The sequence below is a fragment of the Colletotrichum tamarilloi genome (assembly GCF_030869305.1).
Source record: "Colletotrichum tamarilloi strain Tom-12 chromosome Unknown Scaffold_136.1, whole genome shotgun sequence".
Classification (NCBI taxonomy): domain Eukaryota; kingdom Fungi; phylum Ascomycota; class Sordariomycetes; order Glomerellales; family Glomerellaceae; genus Colletotrichum; species Colletotrichum tamarilloi.
This window is the reverse complement of record NW_026849519.1, coordinates 40164-60446: the sequence shown is the minus strand read 5'-3', so window position 1 is coordinate 60446 and position 20283 is coordinate 40164. Positions and strand designations below refer to the sequence as shown.

General features: G+C 53.7%; 9 protein-coding genes across 9 annotated transcripts; 4 read left to right on the top strand and 5 right to left on the bottom strand.

Moving 5' to 3' along the window:
* Positions 1-369: 369 nt before the first annotated feature.
* Positions 370-2589, top strand: CTAM01_14839 (uncharacterized protein; the record flags this gene model as incomplete). Its single annotated transcript, XM_060530838.1, has 2 exons — positions 370-2368; positions 2468-2589. The coding sequence occupies 2 exons, from the start codon at positions 370-372 to the stop codon at positions 2587-2589; spliced, it is 2121 nt and encodes a 706-aa protein (XP_060374594.1).
* A 1068-nt stretch (positions 2590-3657) lies between these two features.
* CTAM01_14838 (uncharacterized protein) lies at positions 3658-4881 on the top strand (the record flags this gene model as incomplete). Its single annotated transcript, XM_060530837.1, has 1 exon — positions 3658-4881. The coding sequence occupies one exon, from the start codon at positions 3658-3660 to the stop codon at positions 4879-4881; it is 1224 nt and encodes a 407-aa protein (XP_060374593.1).
* A 745-nt stretch (positions 4882-5626) lies between these two features.
* On the bottom strand, positions 5627-6070 carry CTAM01_14837 (transposase; the record flags this gene model as incomplete). Its single annotated transcript, XM_060530836.1, has 1 exon — positions 5627-6070. The coding sequence occupies one exon, from the start codon at positions 6068-6070 to the stop codon at positions 5627-5629; it is 444 nt and encodes a 147-aa protein (XP_060374592.1).
* A 1381-nt stretch (positions 6071-7451) lies between these two features.
* CTAM01_14836 (cupin) lies at positions 7452-8087 on the bottom strand (the record flags this gene model as incomplete). Its single annotated transcript, XM_060530835.1, has 1 exon — positions 7452-8087. One exon carries the CDS (start codon positions 8085-8087, stop codon positions 7452-7454), a length of 636 nt encoding a protein of 211 aa, XP_060374591.1.
* Positions 8088-8615: 528 nt separating this feature from the next.
* CTAM01_14835 (uncharacterized protein) lies at positions 8616-8894 on the bottom strand (the record flags this gene model as incomplete). Its single annotated transcript, XM_060530834.1, has 1 exon — positions 8616-8894. The coding sequence occupies one exon, from the start codon at positions 8892-8894 to the stop codon at positions 8616-8618; it is 279 nt and encodes a 92-aa protein (XP_060374590.1).
* A 2057-nt stretch (positions 8895-10951) lies between these two features.
* CTAM01_14834 (oxidoreductase family protein) lies at positions 10952-12562 on the bottom strand (the record flags this gene model as incomplete). The annotated part of the gene is made up of 1 exon (XM_060530833.1): positions 10952-12562. The coding sequence occupies one exon, from the start codon at positions 12560-12562 to the stop codon at positions 10952-10954; it is 1611 nt and encodes a 536-aa protein (XP_060374589.1).
* Positions 12563-13428: 866 nt separating this feature from the next.
* On the top strand, positions 13429-14178 carry CTAM01_14833 (exonuclease; the record flags this gene model as incomplete). The annotated part of the gene is made up of 2 exons (XM_060530832.1): positions 13429-13518; positions 13579-14178. The coding sequence occupies 2 exons, from the start codon at positions 13429-13431 to the stop codon at positions 14176-14178; spliced, it is 690 nt and encodes a 229-aa protein (XP_060374588.1).
* An 842-nt stretch (positions 14179-15020) lies between these two features.
* CTAM01_14832 (phosphoglucomutase/phosphomannomutase) lies at positions 15021-17029 on the top strand (the record flags this gene model as incomplete). The annotated part of the gene is made up of 5 exons (XM_060530831.1): positions 15021-15073; positions 15226-15323; positions 15395-15598; positions 15660-16673; positions 16737-17029. 5 exons carry the CDS (start codon positions 15021-15023, stop codon positions 17027-17029), a joined length of 1662 nt encoding a protein of 553 aa, XP_060374587.1.
* Positions 17030-17816: 787 nt separating this feature from the next.
* Positions 17817-19694, bottom strand: CTAM01_14831 (uncharacterized protein; the record flags this gene model as incomplete). Its single annotated transcript, XM_060530830.1, has 8 exons — positions 17817-18073; positions 18165-18292; positions 18357-18468; positions 18522-18748; positions 18804-18949; positions 19005-19075; positions 19130-19206; positions 19312-19694. The coding sequence occupies 8 exons, from the start codon at positions 19692-19694 to the stop codon at positions 17817-17819; spliced, it is 1401 nt and encodes a 466-aa protein (XP_060374586.1).
* Between the last annotated feature and the right edge of the window lie 589 nt (positions 19695-20283).

Genomic DNA, 20283 nt, shown 5'->3' with positions numbered 1-20283 from the left:
CCGCATCGTCCCAAGCTTGCAAATCTTCACTAACACATGCCTTTGTCAACGCCAATAGGAAAGGTCCTGAAAGCGGTCAAACATCCCTTGTCCCCATTGTTTTATCAGCTTTCTGTTCCACGGAACTGCTAAAGACAATTCCTTTTGTCTCTATATCGGAATGGTTTCATAGTGAATACTGCTATTGAGGGAAACTACGATATATATTCCAACTTACTGCCGCCTGTATGACAGCAGTTCAGCTCTTCGCAACACATACCTACCTCATATCATTCATTCGTCCCAATTTGCATCATTGACTGATCGCACCCACAAGCACAACATTGTACATTTCACCAACTGACTTCACAAGATACACCCAAGTCCACCATGACCAAACGCCAAACACAAACCACACCTCCGCGAGTGTCATTTGGCGTAGAACTCGAGTTCTTCGTTGCCTTCGTGCGCGAGGGGGAAACAGACCCCGACCATGCCATCAGGCATGAACTACAGCCTCTTGTCGTAGTTCCCCCGGATGATGGGATCGATAAGCACGGCCTTCCGCATACGGCGTACGATTGGGACGAGGACTTTGTGTTCCACAGCATTGGTGACGCCTTAGCTAAAGCTGGGTTGCCGGTTTATGGCCAGGGTCAATGCGGTGTGTCCGGCTCTGTGCAGAGCAGGCAGAGTAAAAAGGCCATTGACGCGTTCCAGCTAAAGACAGACATCTCTCTCAAGGCTGACCACGTCGACGGGTACCGCTGGCAGCGCGTCGAAATGATATCACCGGCTATGTACAACATGAATATGTCTTTTGACATGGTTCGTCTGGCGGTAAGTGTAATCACTACTAACTTCCGATGCCGAGTGAATCCTAGCTGTGGATTCCACGTTCATGTGGGTGTAGGACCGACGCAAAGAATCGACGCAAGAACTTTACGGCATTTCGCTGCCCTCTTATGGGCTGCCGACCCTCTTATTAGTCGACTTCATCCTCCTTGGCGCGCTACCCTCGCCTACAGCCAGTCTGCTCGAGTGAACGAAGCTACACCGCTGGGACAGGGCAAAGGCCCTGCAGGTGCGACTATTGACAAAGACATTGCCCCACGGGATTTGAAGAAGATGAAAGTTCTGGGAAGAGACCGCTGGCTTGGCGATTCAGTTGAGGTGGACACGACCTCAGAGACGATGATTCGCGAGTTGAACTTAGATCAAGAAGACGATGAGGCCCTTCTGACAGGCTACGAACCATGGCAGCATCGACCGGCCATTCCCGAAGTCAGGGACCCAAAGAGTTCCGAAGCTCGCTCAACCTCGCCATTTGGGTTTCCTCCACTTAGATACGAAGCTCCTGTACCAATGCCGAAGAACTACCGCAGCTCGGCAACCAAGGGCGTAATCCCACCACGGCCTCGACCTCCCCCAATCAAGAGACGCTACGCTCGTGTTCCCGGAACCATGCGAAAAGATATCCGCGGAGATCCCGACTTCTTGGACGGGTACATCCTAGGCCAAGGAGGAAGTATCGGATGTGTGGAAGTCAACCAGCCGTCTCGATGGGACGTCATGTCTGGCGTCAGGGATCTCCTCGGTGCTGACATGACGGTCGCACAGGTTGGGCAGTTGATGACGCCTGCCTTTCTCCCCAAGCATATCAACTACAAGTTCAAAGCCTATGATTTCTACTCTCTCGAACATCTCGCCCCGCAGGATGGAAACGGCACACGGACGACGTACCCCACAAAAGACCATACGATTGAGTTCCGCGAGGCGGCGGGCTCTTTGGATGTGGAGTGGATTGCGACCTGGGCTCGCATCTGCTGTCGCCTACTCGAATGGAGCCGTGATGCCGAGCCGACGGAGTTTATGTGTGTGATGCGGCTGCTGGCGTGGGCCCAGGAAGAGGAGGGCGCTCAGTACGACGTGGTTGACTTGTTGATCGATCTGGGCCTGATCACCGAAGCGAGATTCTGCGAGGACAGGTTACAGCAGGGGGAGGCTGCGTGGTGGGAGTGCGCCAATCTTGGCGCTCTCGAAGGGTCTGAGAATGCTTTTGGAGACGGGATGGGATACCCGGTGCCTGGATTCGACGACTACGAGATGCCTGATGTAGAGAGTGGCGGTGGGCATCGGTACCCCGGAGTCGCGTTCGGGGGCTGGGACGATGCTCACGGTGGTGAGTATAGGTGCGGAGAGGTTTGGGATTCGTCGAGTGGCAGTGATGCTTTCGAGCTCGAGTGCAAGGCACCTGAGGCTGGCGAGAAGACCGAGACAACTACACCCGACACATTTGCGAAGGTAGCCGGAGATATGCCTACGGCCGGTGAGACATACCCGGAATACACATCGGAGGAGAAGGCAGGTGGTGAAGTGGATGAGCAAGGTGAGTCTGCGGCGCGGGCGTCGTAGTTCGAGTATCAGCACAGCTCGCCCTAGAATTACGATTGAGTGAGAGGGGTGTGAGAGACTGATTGAAAGGCAGGTGTTGCCGATGTCTTAGATACGTCGTCGGAGTATGCTTGGGTTGAACATGATGAATACTCTCGCGAGAGGAAGCGGGCTGAGTCAGAGGATGGCTTTGAGATTGTGGAACGCGAGAATTAAGGCATAAGTCCTTAGTGGGTAAGTTAGTGGGAAGTTATTGAGTAGACAAAATATGATTCTCGTCAGGAACAAAGCTATTGAGTGTTTGAATATAATCAAGACGACTTGGCCTGATGTGAGATTGTGTTGTTTGACTAATAAGGTTTGGTCGAGCTGGGGATGTTGCATCTGAGTCTCGGTTCCTTTATACAGCCTCCTGCTAACATGTTGTCTTTTTTTCCCCCCTACTTCAATGTAGAAGACGGGATAATGGATATGGCTGCAACAGGACGGAGGTACACGAATACCATTTCCAGAATTTGATTCAGGATAGCCGAAGATAGTGAATTTTGAATGGAAATCTCGAAGATGACGGGAAAACACCACAGGAGCTGTAGTTTCACTCATCCTTTCGAGAGACCATTTTAATACCATCCCCTCGAACACTGGGCTCGAATCTTTTACCACCCTTTTGTCAGTGGACTCGGTCGGGACTTTGATTCGTCTGGCAGGGAGGATTACAAACCAACGGCCCTTTTCATGATGAAAAGAGTTCTGACAGTCTAGTCGTCAGTGATCGAGGCAGAAGAAGTGGCCGGCAACTTTTCAAACATGTTGACTGAGTGAGACGTCGTCCTCCTAGAAATTTGCTCACAATCTGGAAACATTGCTGTTGAGTAGGACATCATATGTAGGCTCCCCAGCGGTTGGACCAGATGCTGAATCAAGGCCCGGTGGTCTTTAACCGCTGATAAACCATCCCTAGAAGTAGAACATTTGATCTCGTATCTACGACAATGTTCCAGGTCTTGAGGCCTGGAGGCCGTCGTACGGCAATGCCATTGTTCGCAGACTGGAACATCGTTGTCGAGAAATTGAACGAAAACAAAGGAAAACAGATTGCGGCCCAAGGGCCGTTCCGCAATACAACGTCAAGCTATCTATTAAAAGGGCATCTTCAGCCCTGCTATCCTTGCAAATCTCAAGTTCTCGGTACTCAATTCCAGCCGACATTCGAAAAGTTCCTTGGCGGCAGAACACTAACAGGTATCGTACAAGGACCTCCATCCGTACAAATCCCTTCGACATATGCTCCCTCATCCTCCCGTGCCTACGACCATGGGTTTCCAACAAGCACAACGCCAAGACCCACCAACCATCCTCGACCGTCTCGCATTCCTACCGCTCGAACTCCAAAAGCACATCCTCTACGACTACCTCACGGTAAGTAGCAGCCCCTGCATCTTATCCCTCTTCGTCCCAGACTGGGCCGTCTGCGCCCGCGCCGCGGACCCCGTCAACGAGATCTACGACCTTCAGCGGATCGACGTCTACACCAAGGGCAGCGGCGGCGGGAGCGTTCGAGGTAAGTACGAGTCCGGGGTGCGGCACGGGGACGGGGATCATGCTTCCTTTCCGTTGATGAGGCGGGTAGACGGTTCCCACGAGCAGCATCCCCAACACGGCGCACTGCTGCTGGAGGAAGAGCTCGGCAGGAGATTCCCGGCCGCGATGGGCTGGGCTCTGCGCGACCTCGGACGGAACGGGCTAAGAGTCTTTGAGCAGGTTTGGCCGAGGGGGCACGACGACGGGGTAGGTAGGTGCATGGCTTCCGGGGCGCTCGTCTTTCGTGAAGCTGGTCGCGGTCACGGGCGGGATGCAGACTATTCTCGTGCTACAGGAGCAGCAGCCCCGGCCTCGGCAAAGTCGGATACGTCGTCGTTGTCGTTGCCCCGTCACCTAATGTTCAACAGCGTCCCCTCCGATCCCTGGCTCCGGCTCCGGCTGCGCCGCAATGCCGTGACCGACTTCCGATGCGAGATGGCCTTTGTCATCGAACGGGGACTTCCTGATGAGGAGTTTATTGCGGTGGACTGGACTGCCATGACGCGGCTCGAGACGCTCTTTTTAGATTTGCGGACGTATGCGAGCGGTAGTGGTGGCGGGTTCCTCCAAGACGCGATCCGGCGTGCCGCGGTGAAGATGGGGTGTCTTCGGCTTCGGTGTCTTGTCATCGCGGGGTTGAGGACGGGGGAGAGGTACGGTAGGTCACAAGTGTGTGAGAGGGAGACGGACGAGCAGGATGAGGTCGACGGGGAGGTGAATTGGGTCAAGGTCTTCGCACCGGCGTTGGGGGAGGGCGGGAGGCTGATGTTTATTGATCGGAGAGTTGTGGATGTTGATTGGGATGCGTGGAGGGTTCGGGCCGAGGGGGAAGGCTTGTTGGCTCGTCAGGGGAGGGAGGGTGAAGATGGGAGTTGTGATACTGGGGCTTATTTGAAGCATTTGGACAGAGTGATGGGTGGCCGGTGAGTAAGCCTCTCTTTTTTTCTGAAAAGTGGTTGCGTTACGTGACAGCCCATTGATAATGAAAGCTTTGAAGTCGTTGGCGATGTCCCTTGTAATTGCCCTTGTTCCCCCCTGAAGTCCACTATCGGCAGAACCAATCCCCCGCTTGCTGAACCTCGCACCATATAATAGATACATTACACTCCGCATTGTGCTTCATTGATGCGTGATATCATAATCATCCTTTCTATCTATCTAACGTCCCCCATACACCACGACGTGTGGTGGTTTTTCCTTCCCGCTGCATAAGACTACTTGGCTACGCCGTAATGTAGCACGCCTCAGTGTGAGTCACCGTCTGTTGCGGCAAGTTTCTGATGGAAACCATCAGGCCTCTCTCTAATGAAAACCACGCGCCGTCCAGCTGATCCATTCCTGTTGATAGAAAGCGGCGCAATTGTTGCAGCCTTGCTCTGGGGCTACGGTTCTCTCGAGCCTGTTTGAAAGGCTCACAAACCGGAGCCGAGGCTGGGATTCCAAGAATCACCTTCCCATCGAGAACGAGCTCTTCCGTTGCCTCTTTCTCGAATGATGGTCGTCGTTATCTACAAAGTTAGCGCTGACCTCAACTCTGAGATGAGAGGGAACTCACAATCAAGTCAATCTGTACCAGATGAAAATCCGTAATTGCAAGCCTGCTGTCCACAGGCTTGACATGCGTAGATCTCTCCGCCACCATTGCCATGGCGAAGTTGAACTCCAAGTCATCTCACACCTCCTCCCCTTCCCCCTCCTCAACCAAAACCCTCATCCTCTCCGCCTCCTCCTCGGAATCCCCCGCAGGCGGCTTCGTCGGCTTCAACCCCTCCATCTGCAAATACCGCACCAGCGTCTTGGTCGCGCACGTCACGCCCGCGTCGCGCTTCAGCTCGGCGTACGAGCAGGCCGGCTTCTCCTGCAGCACGCGCAGGAGCGTCTTGACGTCCCGATCAGACAGGATACGGGGGCGGCCCGGACGGGGCCGGTCGCGGCCTGCCTGCTGGAGGCGGTAGCGCGTGACGATGCCCTTGATGGAGGAGACGGGGACTTCCTCCTTGATGGAGATCTCTTTGAGGGACATGCCGAGCTCCGAGAGGACGGCGATGCGGGCGCGCTTTTCGGGGGAGTATTGCGGTTTGCGGGGCTTTGGTTCTGGGGCGGCGCGGCGAGGCATTGTGTGAGAGGTGTATGTGTTCGTTGAGGGAAAAGTGAAGTGATGTGAGGGTTAGACGATAGATGGTATGATTGCTGAGATTTTCGCCGAAGATCAGATGAGTTGAGGTGGGAATTAAAAGGGGGGATGATTATTACGTTGTGAGATGAGGCTGGAGGATGAGAAGGAGGATGAGATGTAGACGATAGCGGCGCATGTCGAAATTTTCGTTTTTTATTTTTTCTTTTGGTGAACCCCGGTGGCTGGGCCCACTTTCTCGGGGTGGATCAGGGGTGCTGCGTTCGGGGTAGTGGATACCTCAGGTTCCTCGACGAGGCGGGGGCAAGGGCCACCTCAGGTCTGGACAACTTATGGCTAGTGGGGGGTTTATCTCAATAGCTGGAGGTGCGCGTCTCTTTCTATCACCATATCGTTGGGAGTAAAGTAAACCGCAGTTCATCAAACTCCAGAAAATGGTGCGAGTGCCCCAGAATACTGGTTTTCCTCCCGGCTTTCGAGGGTGCCAAAGTAAGTACCTGGTATTATTCCGTGCCACCTGCAAGAGAAGGCACCCAGGGTGCCAAGCTTAGGTCTCGGACAGGAACAGCTCGGAGCAGCTCAGTGTGCTTAGATAAGCTAGCCATCGACCAATAGATTGAAATCTATCTCTCCGAGCATTCAACTTGAAGGCTACCTTGCGGCCAAAATCAAAGTCTGCGAAAGGTGGCTTTCCTCCATTATCGTGATCAGTCTCCAACATCTCCTTTCTTCTGTGTGTTTTCGTTTCTTTTCTCGGGGACAGAGCGTCATAAGAAATAGCAAGTCTGACAAGAAGAAAGTATGACCCCATCACGGACCGCCGATGATGCTACAATCAGCACCAGCCACATGCACTGTGCCACGCTGGAGTATCTTGCTCCTCTGGCCGTAACCTCGCGATCTTCAATTAGATCCAACCATGAGCAACGGGATAGTGAAATTTTCATATGATCTAGCGGTAAGAAGGAAGCCTCTTCTGGCGAAAGACACCTCGGCACACATGAAAAAGTGGTCCGCCGGCATCACTTACACGGGGTACAGGGATGTTGCAACAATCCAAGATCCCTCCCATGGGCTTGGGTGATGGTATCAAACAAGAGATATTCCCCGTATACCAAGGCGACGAGGGATGAGGCATATGGCATATGAATGAGTTGTAACATAATGCTGGTACTTAGATACACTCGGCACGACCAGCTATGCCTCGACCTTTGTTGACGAGACGTGAAGCGTAACTCATAATCCCTCGGAATCTGCTCCGGCTTCCATGCAATAAACCCGTTGCCTTCCCCGCGACGTATGTCACCTTCTCTCAATACTTTCTCCCCTGGTTAAGCAATAAGCCCCTCAAATCTCGCGAGACTCAAATCTTCTCCTCAGTCTTCTTCTTCGCAGCCTGCTCCGCCATAAACTTTTCATAATCCGCCTGCCTCTCGGGTGAAACCTTCATAAACGGAATATCGTCCTCCATCACCTTGCCCGCAACCCTCACCGGCTCCGCAGGCTGCAGACAGAAAATCACCCGCGCCCACTGATCCGTCGCATTCTTCCACCCGTGCATCGTGCCCCTCTGAATCATGATCTCCCCTTCCTTCAGCGTCCGCTTAGCCCCGTCGTCCAGGTAGCACTCCACCTCGCCCTTGAGCACGATGCCGTAGTCGCACGACTCGGTGCGGTGCATCATCGGCCCTGTCTGCGGACCAAAGTCTACCACCCGCAGGACGGAGCCCGAGGGGAGGTGCAGGGACGGCATGCGCGGGTGGTTGGGCGCGTAGGCTGCCAGGTCCTTTTCGTCGTCCATTGTGACGGGTGACTCGGAAGTTGTGTAGCAGGTGTGGAAGTACATGTTCTTCAGCGGGTCCGGCGTGACTTGTACGGGGAATGCGTCGGAGAACACGGCGCGGCCGTTGGCGTCGTGGGTTGTGATGTGCCGGGATACGGGGCCGAAGGGGCAGTCTTCGGATGCGGAGGCGGCGGGAGCAGCACCGGACGACGACATCTTTGCTTAGGCGTTGTGAAGTATGTGCGATGAAGGTGTGAACAGACGGCTGAGGCACCAAGGTTCGATGATGGGTCTGACAAGCTTGACAGATGATGGGGGGGAGCGAGCAACGAAGTAAAGCTAGCTGGTGGGAGTTTGTAGTTGGCTACTTTGCTGTGTCTTCTTTTAAAGGCCTCTCGTCTTTTCTTCTTCGTCGACCGAGACAAGTATGGGCGGGGAGTCGTCCGATGGATTGTATTTTCTGTCAAAGCACGATTCGTTCTTTGAAAGATGCGATTGGGGGGGTAAGAAGAGGGGATGAAAGGTCCCTTTAAGAAGGTGTGCTGTCACGGCCGTTGGCCTTGGCGCACAGACTTGGGGGTGTCTCGCGGCTCGCCGAGGGAAGAGATGAAAAGGCCACTTGCTAGTAGGAAAAAGTACCTAGCCAGCTGGCATTGCCTTAGGAAAAACAGTGTTGTCCCTCACCTGACGCAGGAAGCGGCAATCCTGCCAGCCAGCCTGCATGTTTCCACCTGTCTTGCTGCGTTATAAGGTTTGGTGAGAATTAAACGCGGCATTCGGTGTGGGGTGCCAGTGCCACCCCAGCCGGGCGCGGCTGCATCGACTATGCGCAGTCCTCGTCCTGGCTTGAACCCAAGTGGTCAGAAGTTGGTGACGGAGGCACGGTGGTTGGGAAATCCTGCCAAAAAAAAAAAAAGGTTCGCCTGGCAGTGCCGACGCGGTAACGCCACTTCTGCTGTATGGGCGATGTCTTACGTCCGTACGAGTGAAAGGCAGTCCTGCGAGTCCCATCCTCCGAACCATGCAGACAGATAGGCGCAGAATCCACTCCGAAGTGCGGCAAAAAATACTGCCACGATAGGTTGGCAGGTATCTATCTGTCTCAACAAACACGGGTAAGCGACAAGGATGAGCTCGCCAGTGAAGAGGGGGAGCTCGTAGTGAAACGAAGCTTGGCTTGCGATTGCTCACTGCATTCATCTGACTCGGCACCGTGACGAGGATCACTAAGCACCGTCGTTGCAAGTCTCGGGAGCTGACCGCTTGCATTGAGTGACCTTGTGGATCGATTCTGGGGGCATTTGTTGAAGATAGTGCTCAATTGAGTTTGAATTTATATTGCCTACGCTTGGCGTCGAGTACGTATGGAAACCCCGCGGTATCCGGCCGATTGCGGATTGCCAAAGAAACACTGTCCGTTCAACGGTCACTAGCCTCGCTGGACTTGCGGCATTCTCTGCATCAAGTCAACCTAATGTACTGTGTATGGCTTTGAGCTGAGACCTCGAAGTTGAAAACTCCCTCGGCCAATGATTCTTGATCGTGTAAACATCAAATCATACCTCGCAATCGCTCATAGCCCCAGGTTGGCGGGCATTTCGTATCCTAGTACATGCAACTTGCGGCTTCAGCTCGCGCTGGTGTTTCGGGTCCTGCGGTTACACGCACGCCGGTCCGACATTGATCTGAAAAACGGGGAGTTGTCCGCTTTGGCGCCCCGTGTTCCAGAAAAATCTTCGCAACGGCTCCGCGACAAGCGGGGATGTCGGACTCGGGACCAACTCCGGCAAGGCCGAATGTATGCATGCATGTATGCACCGCCTGACGGAGGCCAAGGTGAGCGTACTCAACCTTGATGAATCAACTTTCGGGAATCCCCCGACTGCCCCAAACGTATCATTGTCGTTGGAACGGGGACGTTGACCGCCGGGAAGACATAGGAGATCGGAACGTCGGCTTTGAATAGTCTGGCAGCGATAGACCGCGACACTAAAGTCTCAGTCGGCAGTTAGGGATCACCAGGGAACGGGCATGTGTATCTTCGCTGTCGGGGAAATCGACCGACGGGGAGAGCAGCTGTAATCGGGCAGTCGACTTTGACCAGTCTCGTCGTGGAAGACCGCGATGTGCATTTGACAGTCAAGGAATCGCGATCACCGCAAGATCGTCGGTCCACAAGTATGGCGAGCACTATCAAAGGCTGTCGGGGAAATTGGCCGCCGGGGAGCAATCTCCCCAGGAATAATGAAAAGGCATTTGTGGAGAGGCGGCCACGAGCTTGCTGGCCTTTATTCCAAATCTCAATGGCGACATTTGCTAGGTTCCTCGTGTTGTGCGAAGTCAAAAGAAGCTCCTACCAGAAAGCTTGTCGTGGATCGGCGAGATGTGTCACGAAGTTGATCCGTGTCGATAGACAGAACGGCAACGTGAGGAAAGTCTAGCGCGGACTGTACCGCCGGGAAAAGTACGAAAGATTCATTTTACTTCCTCATCTTCAGAGAAGGTACACGGGGAGCTGCCGTCGGGCTGGCCCGGACTTTGTAAAGGCAATAGGATCAGTGAGAGAAAGCTTCGGTAAAAGCGGCTCTTGTCTGTCAAGATGCGCCTCAAAGACCGCTTAAGCCAATAGTAGGCCAGTGGCGATCGTCGTTCCAAAGATCAGTACGATGTTGTTGGTCAGACCAGATCGGACAACGTGGAAATTCGACGCTACCACAATCTGAATATCAGACGAGATATGTTGGGTGCAGTGACGGTGGAGACTTGGAGCTGAACGACAAGGGACTGCCTTGGCTGCCTCGGCAGACGACCCCGTCTACACCGTAACATATCTCGCACTGAGGCGTAGCTCACGGGGCTAGCAATTGAAATCGAAATGGTTTCGCAAGCTAAGAGAACCGGGGAGAATCCGTCGGCTTTACGTCCCCGACAACGAAGAGACAGTATGAACCCAACAATCAAGGGCCGGAGTTGATTCCGATTGCCATGTAAATGATGCCATTCGGGGCTGTGACCGACCGCCCGCTGCCGATTCCTCCCCTACCGCAGACTGACGCGCCGAAGGTAAACTGGCTTTGCCTTTAATCACTTGTCGTGTTGGCAACCTTTTGTGACCACCATTTCTGCCAGTCGACTACCTTCTGCCCTGTCCGCGCTTCCTCTGCCGCGAATACCATCGCATGGGAGCGAATTACCTCCTCAAGTGAGCAGCCGATGAATTCATTCTGCGCTTTCTCCGGCGTCCATCCGTGGTTCTTGACTTTGTCCACCGCCAGTATGAATTGACGTGCGAGACCTTTGTCCCCACCGCCGTGGCCGGCGTCTTCGAGGGTTGGGTGGAATGATTGGGTGGCACCCGTGTTGAAGTCCTCTATGGTGATTGTACGGGCGTCGGCATAGATCTCGCCATCAATACCATAAATATGGGTGTACCTCTCGCAAATCTTTTTCGTTTGTGCGACCATGTGCAGAGTTGCTGATTTGGATTGTTTGGTTGACTCTGGGGTACCGTCCGTGGCATCGTCCCAGGTGATGGTGACAGTCTGGTCATCACAGACATTGTTGTCCGCGTCGAAGACACAACGACCGAACCAGTTCCGCGAAGCGACGACGTCTTTGGGGGTGGAATCATCATAATCTTCAGCAAGCTTTGATGCCAGGACTTTGCTTCGCTCAGATATCGGGAAATCTTCAATCTCCGGCATTACAATGCTGACTGGCCAATCGGTGTTGCCAGAAGCGAGACCTTTCAGATCCTGGCCGAGATAGATATTCTTGGCCGAGAATTTGCAGCCTGAATCACCTAGAGGACACGACATACAATTCGTTGCATTTCCAGCGGCGGCGGGCTTGCGACCTTTCCTAAAGAGGTGGAGCGAACCACTCGACGAGACAGTGGACGGTAGATGAGGAGTGCCTGTTCCAGCCTTTACTGGTGCGCTCAGAAGCCAAAGGAGGAGATCAATATCGTGGCAGCTCTTTGTCAATAGACTTGGTGCCGTAGTCTTTTCGTTCCGCCAGTTGCCACGCACATACGAGTGGGTAAAATGCCACCAACCGACCGGCTCGGTGTGCACAATCTTGAGGATATCGCCAATGACACGGTCTTCGAGCAAGAGTTTGCGAAGCAGCATATTGTGTGGGCTGTAACGAAGTACATGGCCGATAGAGAAGACGTTCTTGGGCTCCTGGCCAGCAGGAGGCTTCATAGCCTGATACATGTCGAGACAATCGGCAAGAGACGTGGCGAGGGGTTTCTCGCACATGACGTGCAGTCCCAGAGGAGCAAGTCCGACGAGGACGTCGCGATGCATTTCGTCAAGAACACAAATGAAGGCGGCATCAACGCCAGGCGGTACATCTTCACCAGCAGCTTCTCTCTCTCGGCGGCGTGTCTCGTATGTCACGAACTCGGTCCAGTCGGCAAACTGTTGCCCTTCTTGGGGAGTGTTGGAGCCCCAAACGAATGTTCGACCGAAGCTTTGACGCTTGTAGGTGATGGGTTCAGCGACAGCAGCCACGATACCGTTGCAAGAGGTCTCGTTAGCATGAGCATATGCTTGTCCACGAGAGCCAGCTCCGATGACGAGAATGCGAGGTGGCGAAACAGACATGGGAGGTTTCTGAGGTGGCACTGGAGTTGCATCTTCAGGGACCGCGACGGGCGAACCCGACTTCTTGACGGACGACATGTCGTGGTCGTTATCGTTGAAGTGTGATCTGTCGGTGACAGGAGAACCCTGTGTTGAAGTTTTTCTTACTTTTTGACAAGTTTATATTCTCTGAGAAACTCGGAAAACACGCTGTCTTTTGGTAAATAGGGTATGAGGGATGTTGTCAATGAACAGAAGTCAGTCAGGTGAAAGAAGGAGGTTTATGTTACTTGGAGTACTGGCTCCAACATGGAAAGTGGGGTCCATGTAGAAGGGCAGGTCCAATGAATGATGGTTTATTTGAATCGTGGTCCGGGGTACTTGCCTTGGTTCTTGGCAGTTTACTTATCTTATCAGCGGCTGTCGGTTGAATTTCCTCCTCTGCCGATGTGGGGCATCTTTCTCTGCGGGCAGTTCTGGCGGTGAGACGTCCCTGCCTGGGCAATTGGAGTGGGCAGCAATAGTAGGAGCTTTGATATGCCAGGTACTTTGCTGATGCATCCTGTATTCCCAGGGTTTACCTGAACCATCTTCATAACTTCGTATGAAATTATACGCTGGTAGAAAACATGCCCGGAGAAGTTCCCACTAGCAATAGCAATAGCAGTGAGTACCTACTATGTACATAGGTGGTGGCCATGGAACGAAAGGAAGCATTGAGAACGCCCGGCTGGCACTGCTAGGATCGCATGGTACTCCGTGCATCTTGGTCCTCCTTCCATTCAATACCTAATTGGAAGTCACACCTGGGATGCTGCAGCTTGCACCCCACCTTGTACTCCAACTCTGGTGAAGTTGTGGCTCAGTCAAGCTTAGCACGCCCAAAAGAAGATCCTGCTGTTGACGGAGTGCAACTCAAGTTGACAAGAGTTAGAATCAATATCAACATCATTCCCGCCTGAACCATGGATCTTCTCAACTCCCTCAAAAACAAAGCTCCCGCCCCGAAGATGCAGTCTGCATCTGACGGCCCCTTGGTCTGGGTTGACTGCGAGGTATGTACCCCAAGCTCAGGCATGCCACTCTTAACCCTAGACTGACTAACACATCCCCAGATGACTGGACTGGATCCGGACAAGGAGGAGATTATCGAGATTTTCTGCATCATCACCACCGGGAACCTGCAAGTCGTTGACCCCGAGGGCTGGGGCTGCGTGGTGCACCAGACGGAGCAACGCATGGCGCAGATGGACGCCTGGTGCACCAAGACACACGGCGACAGCGGCCTCACAGCGGCGGTCATCAAGTCGACGACGACACCTGAGCAGGCTGCCGACGATCTGCTCGCTTACATCAAGAAGCACATCCCGCAGAAGAAGACGGCGCTGCTGGCGGGTAACAGTGTACACGCGGACCGGTCGTTCCTCAACAAGCCGCCCTACCGCAAGGTGGTTGACCATTTACACCATCGCATTCTCGATGTCAGCTCGCTCAAGGAGGCGGCAAGACGTTGGTGCCCGCCGCAGGTCGCGGACGGTGCCCCAGCCAAGCAGGGACTTCACCAGGCCAAGGAAGATATTCTCGAGAGCATTGCTGAGGCCAAGTACTACAGAGAAGCCATTTTTGGCCGGACGTGGAGAGGGCAGGCCAGCGCGCAGGACACGCCGGTCAGTGAACGGGATGAGGACGATGCTTGGGCAGACAACCTGTTGTAGATTGTACTATCCAGAGAGTCAAGCTCGATTCTTCTAATTTGATGAAGCACTGGGATGAGTGAGATATCTTGAGGTGCCTCACCTGCCTTACCTAAGATTGCCTGGTAGCTAATGTAAATAGTTGAATCGATAGTTGACCGCAAGGGTAGCGGGGTCGTTTGAAGACAGTACGCAGTATCCTACGCACTGCTGAATGCCGGTCTACCAGGCACTTCAAACCGTGCGAATAATAGCCACCCCCACCAGCACCTCACGATGATTCGCCGGGAAGATCCCCTGTGTTGGGCCCTTGGAAGTGAGGGGCTCTCCCAGAGCTGCCCCTCCTTCATTGTGCGGTGACCCCGCCCACGTCGAGGCTCAGGATGATATCACTGGCCAAGCAAACCCCCACCATGAGGTGGTGGCCACAGCTTTGGCGGAATGAAAGGTACCTTCACCAATGTGTACGAGGTTGGAGGGGCGTTATTCACTAAAAAAAAAGGTGCAATCTGAGCCTATCGTGTGCCATCTCCCATTCACTGAGGTGCCCCAATGCGTCGTATTCTGCCCACATTAGCTACCTAAGGTATTTCCAGTGGCCTACGGATACCTTAGTCTCTCACCGCACCAAGTTCCCAATGAAAGCTTTCTAGGCCCCTTGCCCAATGCCCACCACTCCCCGGTCCCACCTCCCGTACCTACGCCAACGCCGGTTCGCATGAGAGACGGAAGAAAGAACCCAGGCAAAGGCGAGACAGAGACACTGATAATTGCAGCTCCATTCCCAACATTCTCCTTTTCCTCCTCTACAACCTAGACAACTCTCCCCCTCAATACCATCACTACTCGAACTATACAGCATCATGGACGTCCAGACTGTCGAGTTCAAGCCTTTCCAGGACCAGAAGCCCGGCACGTACGTCATTTCTCCCCTAACAGAAACAAACCCCTCGCTGTTATCGTCCCCAAACATGTCGAGTCCAACTTTTTGTTGCTACCCCGCCATAGCTGCCAATCGCGCGATGCACCCTCACTCAGCAACCCCATCACTGACTGGCCATTCCACAGTTCTGGTCTTCGCAAGAAGGTCACCGTCTTCCAGCAGGCTCACTACAGCGAGGCCTTTGTCACGAGCATTCTCCTGTCCATTCCCGAGGGCGTCGAGGGTAAATAGCAAAGCCATCTCAGCTTTCGGTCTTGGCAATCGCCCCAGGAAACTGACAGACCGCCTCTCTAGGTTCTTTCCTCGTCATCGGTGGTGATGGTCGTTTCTGGAACCCCGAGGTCGTCCAATTGATTGCCAAGATTGGTGCCGCCTACGGTGTCAAGAAGCTCCTCATCGGCCAGGACGGCATTCTGTCCACTCCCGCTGCCAGCCATGTCATCCGCAAGCGCAAGGCCACTGGTGGTATTCTCCTGACTGCCAGCCACAACCCCGGCGGTAAGATCTCTACGCATATTCTTCAAATCACACTCGCCAGCTAAACGATGAACCCATTCAGGTCCCAAGAACGACTTCGGTATCAAGTACAACCTTGCCAACGGTGGCCCTGCCCCCGAGTCCGTCACCAACAAGATCTACGAGGCCTCCAAGACCCTCACCTCCTACAAGATTGCCAACATCCCCGATGTCGACATCTCCACCATCGGCACCAAGACCTACGGCTCTCTCGAGGTCGAGGTTGTCGACAGCACTGTCGACTACATCGAGATGCTCAAGGACATCTTCGACTTCGACCTCATCAAGAAGTTCTTCCAGTCAAACCCCGACTTCAAGGTCCTCTTTGACGGCCTTCACGGTGTCACTGGTCCTTACGGAACCGCCATCTTCGAGAAGGAACTCGGCCTCAAGGGCGCCACCCAGAACTGCATTCCCAGCCCCGACTTCAACGGCGGCCACCCCGACCCCAACCTGACCTACGCCCACTCCCTCGTCGAGGTCGTTGACAAGAACAACATCCCCTTCGGTGCTGCCTCCGACGGTGATGGAGACCGCAACATGATCTACGGTGCCAACGCCTTCGTCTCCCCCGGTGACTCCCTGGCCATCATCGCCCACCACGCCAACCTCATCCCCTACTTCAAGAAGCAGGGTGTTTACGGCCTGGCCCGCTCCATGCCTACTTCCGGTGCCGTCGACCTGGTTGCCAAGAAGCAGGGCCTGAACTGCTACGAGGTCCCTACCGGCTGGAAGTTCTTCTGTGCCCTCTTCGATGCCGACAAGCTCTCCATCTGCGGTGAGGAGTCCTTCGGCACTGGCAGCAACCACATCCGTGAGAAGGATGGTCTCTGGGCTGTCGTCGCCTGGTTGAACATCATCGCCGGTATCGGCGAGCAGAACCCTGGCGTCACTCCCTCCATCAAGAAGATCCAGCAGGACTTCTGGACTGAGTACGGCCGTACCTTCTTCACCCGTTACGACTACGAGGATGTCGACAGCGAGGGTGCCAACAAGGTTGTTGGTGTCCTGAAGGACCTCGTCGCCGACCCCAACTTCATCGGCAGCAAGGTTGGAGGTAAGTCTACATACAAAATGCCCATCAGAACCCTTAAGAATGAAATGAGACTAACTTTGACAGACCGCACCGTCACCGGCGCTGGCAACTTCTCCTACACCGATCTCGACGGCTCCGTCTCCTCCAACCAGGGTCTGTACGCCACCTTCTCCTCGGGCAGCCGCATCATTGTCCGCCTCTCCGGCACTGGCTCGTCCGGCGCCACTATCCGTCTCTACCTCGAGCAGCACAGCTCCGACCCCAAGACGTACGACCTGGATGCCCAGGACTTCCTCAAGCCCGAGATCCAGATGGCCACCGAGCTTCTCAAGTTCAAGGAGTTCATTGGCCGTGACGAGCCCGATGTCAAGACCTAAGTGCATTGTTGCATGATTGCGTCGCACTTGGACAAAGGGGGATAAGGAGGGGAGTTTTTCAAAAAAGTAACGCTTCAGTATAGAGAAGTAGAAGATAGGCCAGCACCAAGGTTGCTGTGGACGATGTCACGATGGTACACGATTTGCATAAATTGAATCAATTGACCTAATCACACAATAGTCTTTTGCTTGACGGTGCCCTCCCTGACCCCTTCTCTGGGCTGTTTTCAACGTGTGAATTTTTTGTGCCGCGTAATCATCAATCTCGATCATAAAGGTCGTCAAGTCATTAGACAAAGAGAAAGAGGAATCAAGAAACGCAATGGAACGCATACGGAACTGGGCAAGAAAGGTACCCCTCAGAGCAATCTTCCGGGGTATTTCCTCCGAGATACAAAACATCTGCTCGCTAATCCTCTGCGATACATTGAAGCTGCGTTTGACATTGTCCAGGCTGAAAAGGGGAGGAAAACAAGACTGCCGTAAAAAAAATCGTGGAAAGAATTGGAGACGCGCGTGTCAAAGTTCGTTAGAGCGGTTCTTCCTTGGGAAGACGTGGAGGAGACAGGGGCTGGGCGAGTAAGATGCCGGACTGAGAGTAGGTGCATGTCTGCTCACCTACTCTTCGAGTCCCGCAAATCTGTCGAGGTATGTGCCCCGCAAAACGGTGAGTGGCAGCGTCCTGGGGGTGGAAGGTGTCGGTGGAGGGGGGCTCCATATTGGTCCGGAGTCGGAGTGGATATATATATATACCCTTGCCTCGAGGAAGCTCATCACCGGTTGCAAGTCATTTGGCGTCCTCGATGGCTTCCATGGTGTCTGTAGATGCCTCGGAGGGATCCGCCTGCGACTGTATTTCCTCAATGAACCGCGTCGCGCCCATATCGGATACAAATTCGATCTCAAAGGCGCCGGCGGAGGATCCTTTCCTCTGATTCTGCTGATGGTACTGTTGGCAAAAGACGTAAAGCTGGACGTCTTTGAGCCAGATGCGGTGATCTGATTTGCGTACGAGCCAGGTCGGAGAGGCGGATTGGTGGGTGACTGAGATTATCGTGTTTTGTCAGTCTCAAGCCCGAAAAAAACCGGAATGTGAGCCAGAGTGAGGATGGAAGATGGTGTAGCAGGATCTTACCGAAAGCGGTCCAGACTGGACAACTCTTGAGTTCGCCATCCCACACTGAAGCTTGGAGACGAAGACCTTGGGTGACGAGGTCGCGGTAGACGATGAGAGAATGCTTGAAGCCATCATCACGGATTTGGCTGCGGTAAAAGGTGTTAGATATGGTGTCATGGCCGGAGGTGCAATACTGGGTGGATCACGCACGCCTGGAACAGTCGGGATTCACTACCGAGCTTGAACTCCCTTGGACTCATTCTGCTCGTCAAGATATTTCGAGCCTTGAGAGAGACGAACGTGCAGTGGAACAAGACCAATTCTGGGAAACATCAGCGGATGGTCAAACGACAAGTCGGACGAGGGTGAACAGACCCTCCCAGGTCTTGAAGTAGAGAGATGCCCATAGTTTGACGCCCATCTGCGAATGACTGTATCGGTCCAGTAGTAAGGCGCTGCCCTCCCGCCTCATGAAGATTTCGTGGGTACCAAGTAGTGAGAACCACTGGCCCCCCAAATGATATGTCCGGAGGAGAAAGTAGGGGGTCTCGTTGACATGATTTAGATAGGTCATCAACGCAAGGCGATCCTCGTCGAACGGTCTTAGTTCTGGCGTCAGAAAAATTTCGTCAAGCTATGATTTGCGAGCACATGTACCTTCTGAACAGCATCTTGATCTGTTTGGGAATATTCAGTTGTCCCCACGTTTGGAAAGGACCATAAGCTGTCGATGGTCTGATGTGCTTCAAAGCCGTCCGGGAGGTGAGCGGAAGAGAGAAGATCTGCTCTGCCCAGTGTAACGTCTTGGGAAAGAGGGTTCATCAGCTAAGCTGCCTTTCCCATAACAACAGCACGTACCGGATCCTGAGGTGTTGGTCTGAGCATAACCTCTGGTCGAAGGACAGGCCCGATTTGGGTTGTTGGCGTAGCTTCATAGTATGTGTCAGTCAACCTGCTGCTACTTTGCCTCTGAACGAACATACGGAGTCCTCTTGCTTCTCTCAACTTGATTATCCTAGTTCGAAGCGTCTCTAGGCCATTTAGGTCAAAGAGTGTCGACCTATGTGGCTATTAGTACGTCATCTCGAAGATCGAAGGAGAGTTGCTAGCGCGCCTCATGAGAAGGTGTCGGAGAGACTCTAAAAAGCAGTTGTAAAGCATGAACCGCTGAGGTAATGGCAGGCCACTGGCCTCCTGTGTCATCTTGTGGTACATCCTTCGCCATCGCATATCCTTGCTTACGGTTCGATCTTCGTAAAAGTCGGTCATGTCGCGAAGTGTCTTGGAATAACACGGAAGTATGACGTCGAGGTAGTTGAGCAAAACTGGTACCCTGGTGAAATGCATCTGCGATCGGTCCGCCAAGTCTCTCAGCTTCCTCGCAGACCTCCGTATCTCGTCAACAAGACTGGTGATGGTGCCCCCATAAGCCTCAGGAAGAGCCATGCGGAGCCCTTCAAGGCTCACCGATAGAATGTCGGCGCGCTCAGCTTCGAGGCAGCAGCCTTGAAGGAGGCGGTAGTCGATTCTCTGAATGCCCTGCTCCATTTTCCAGACCAACACTGACGGACCGAGCCGAACTAGGAACGTCTGCGTCTCAGGATTTCATCGTCCAACGACCCAGACCTAACCGTTAGAGTCGTAGGGTTCCCGCGGCGCCCTCACCTCTTCTATCCGGGAGACTCTCGCCGTGCAATCCTCGGCCTTGTAGGAGTTTGGTTGATCTGTGGTGATCAAGTTGGAGGGAAGGTCGAAACCGTTGCGAATGCCTCATACGGCTTTTGACGATATATCGACCAAGATCGACCACAGTCAATTGTGCCGATAAGAGAAAAGGGACAAAGAGATGGCTTGCTTCATGGGCTTAGCATGGTAATCTCAAATATGCAGCGGTAACGTGGTCGCTACACTCGCAGCCACTTACTGGACGGGAAGCGGCTGCAACAGCGATTCGGAGCTGCAGGTCTCGATTTCAACGGCCAGCACGGAAACACACGCCACCACCCCGCCTGACTTCAAACCCAATGATCCAGATCGCTCTTGTTCTGTGTTGGCAGCACACGCCCAGACACCAGGTGCTTGCGTCTGACGTGTCTGAATTTCGTTGTCTTCGTGCAATGATCAGCTATGATTTTGA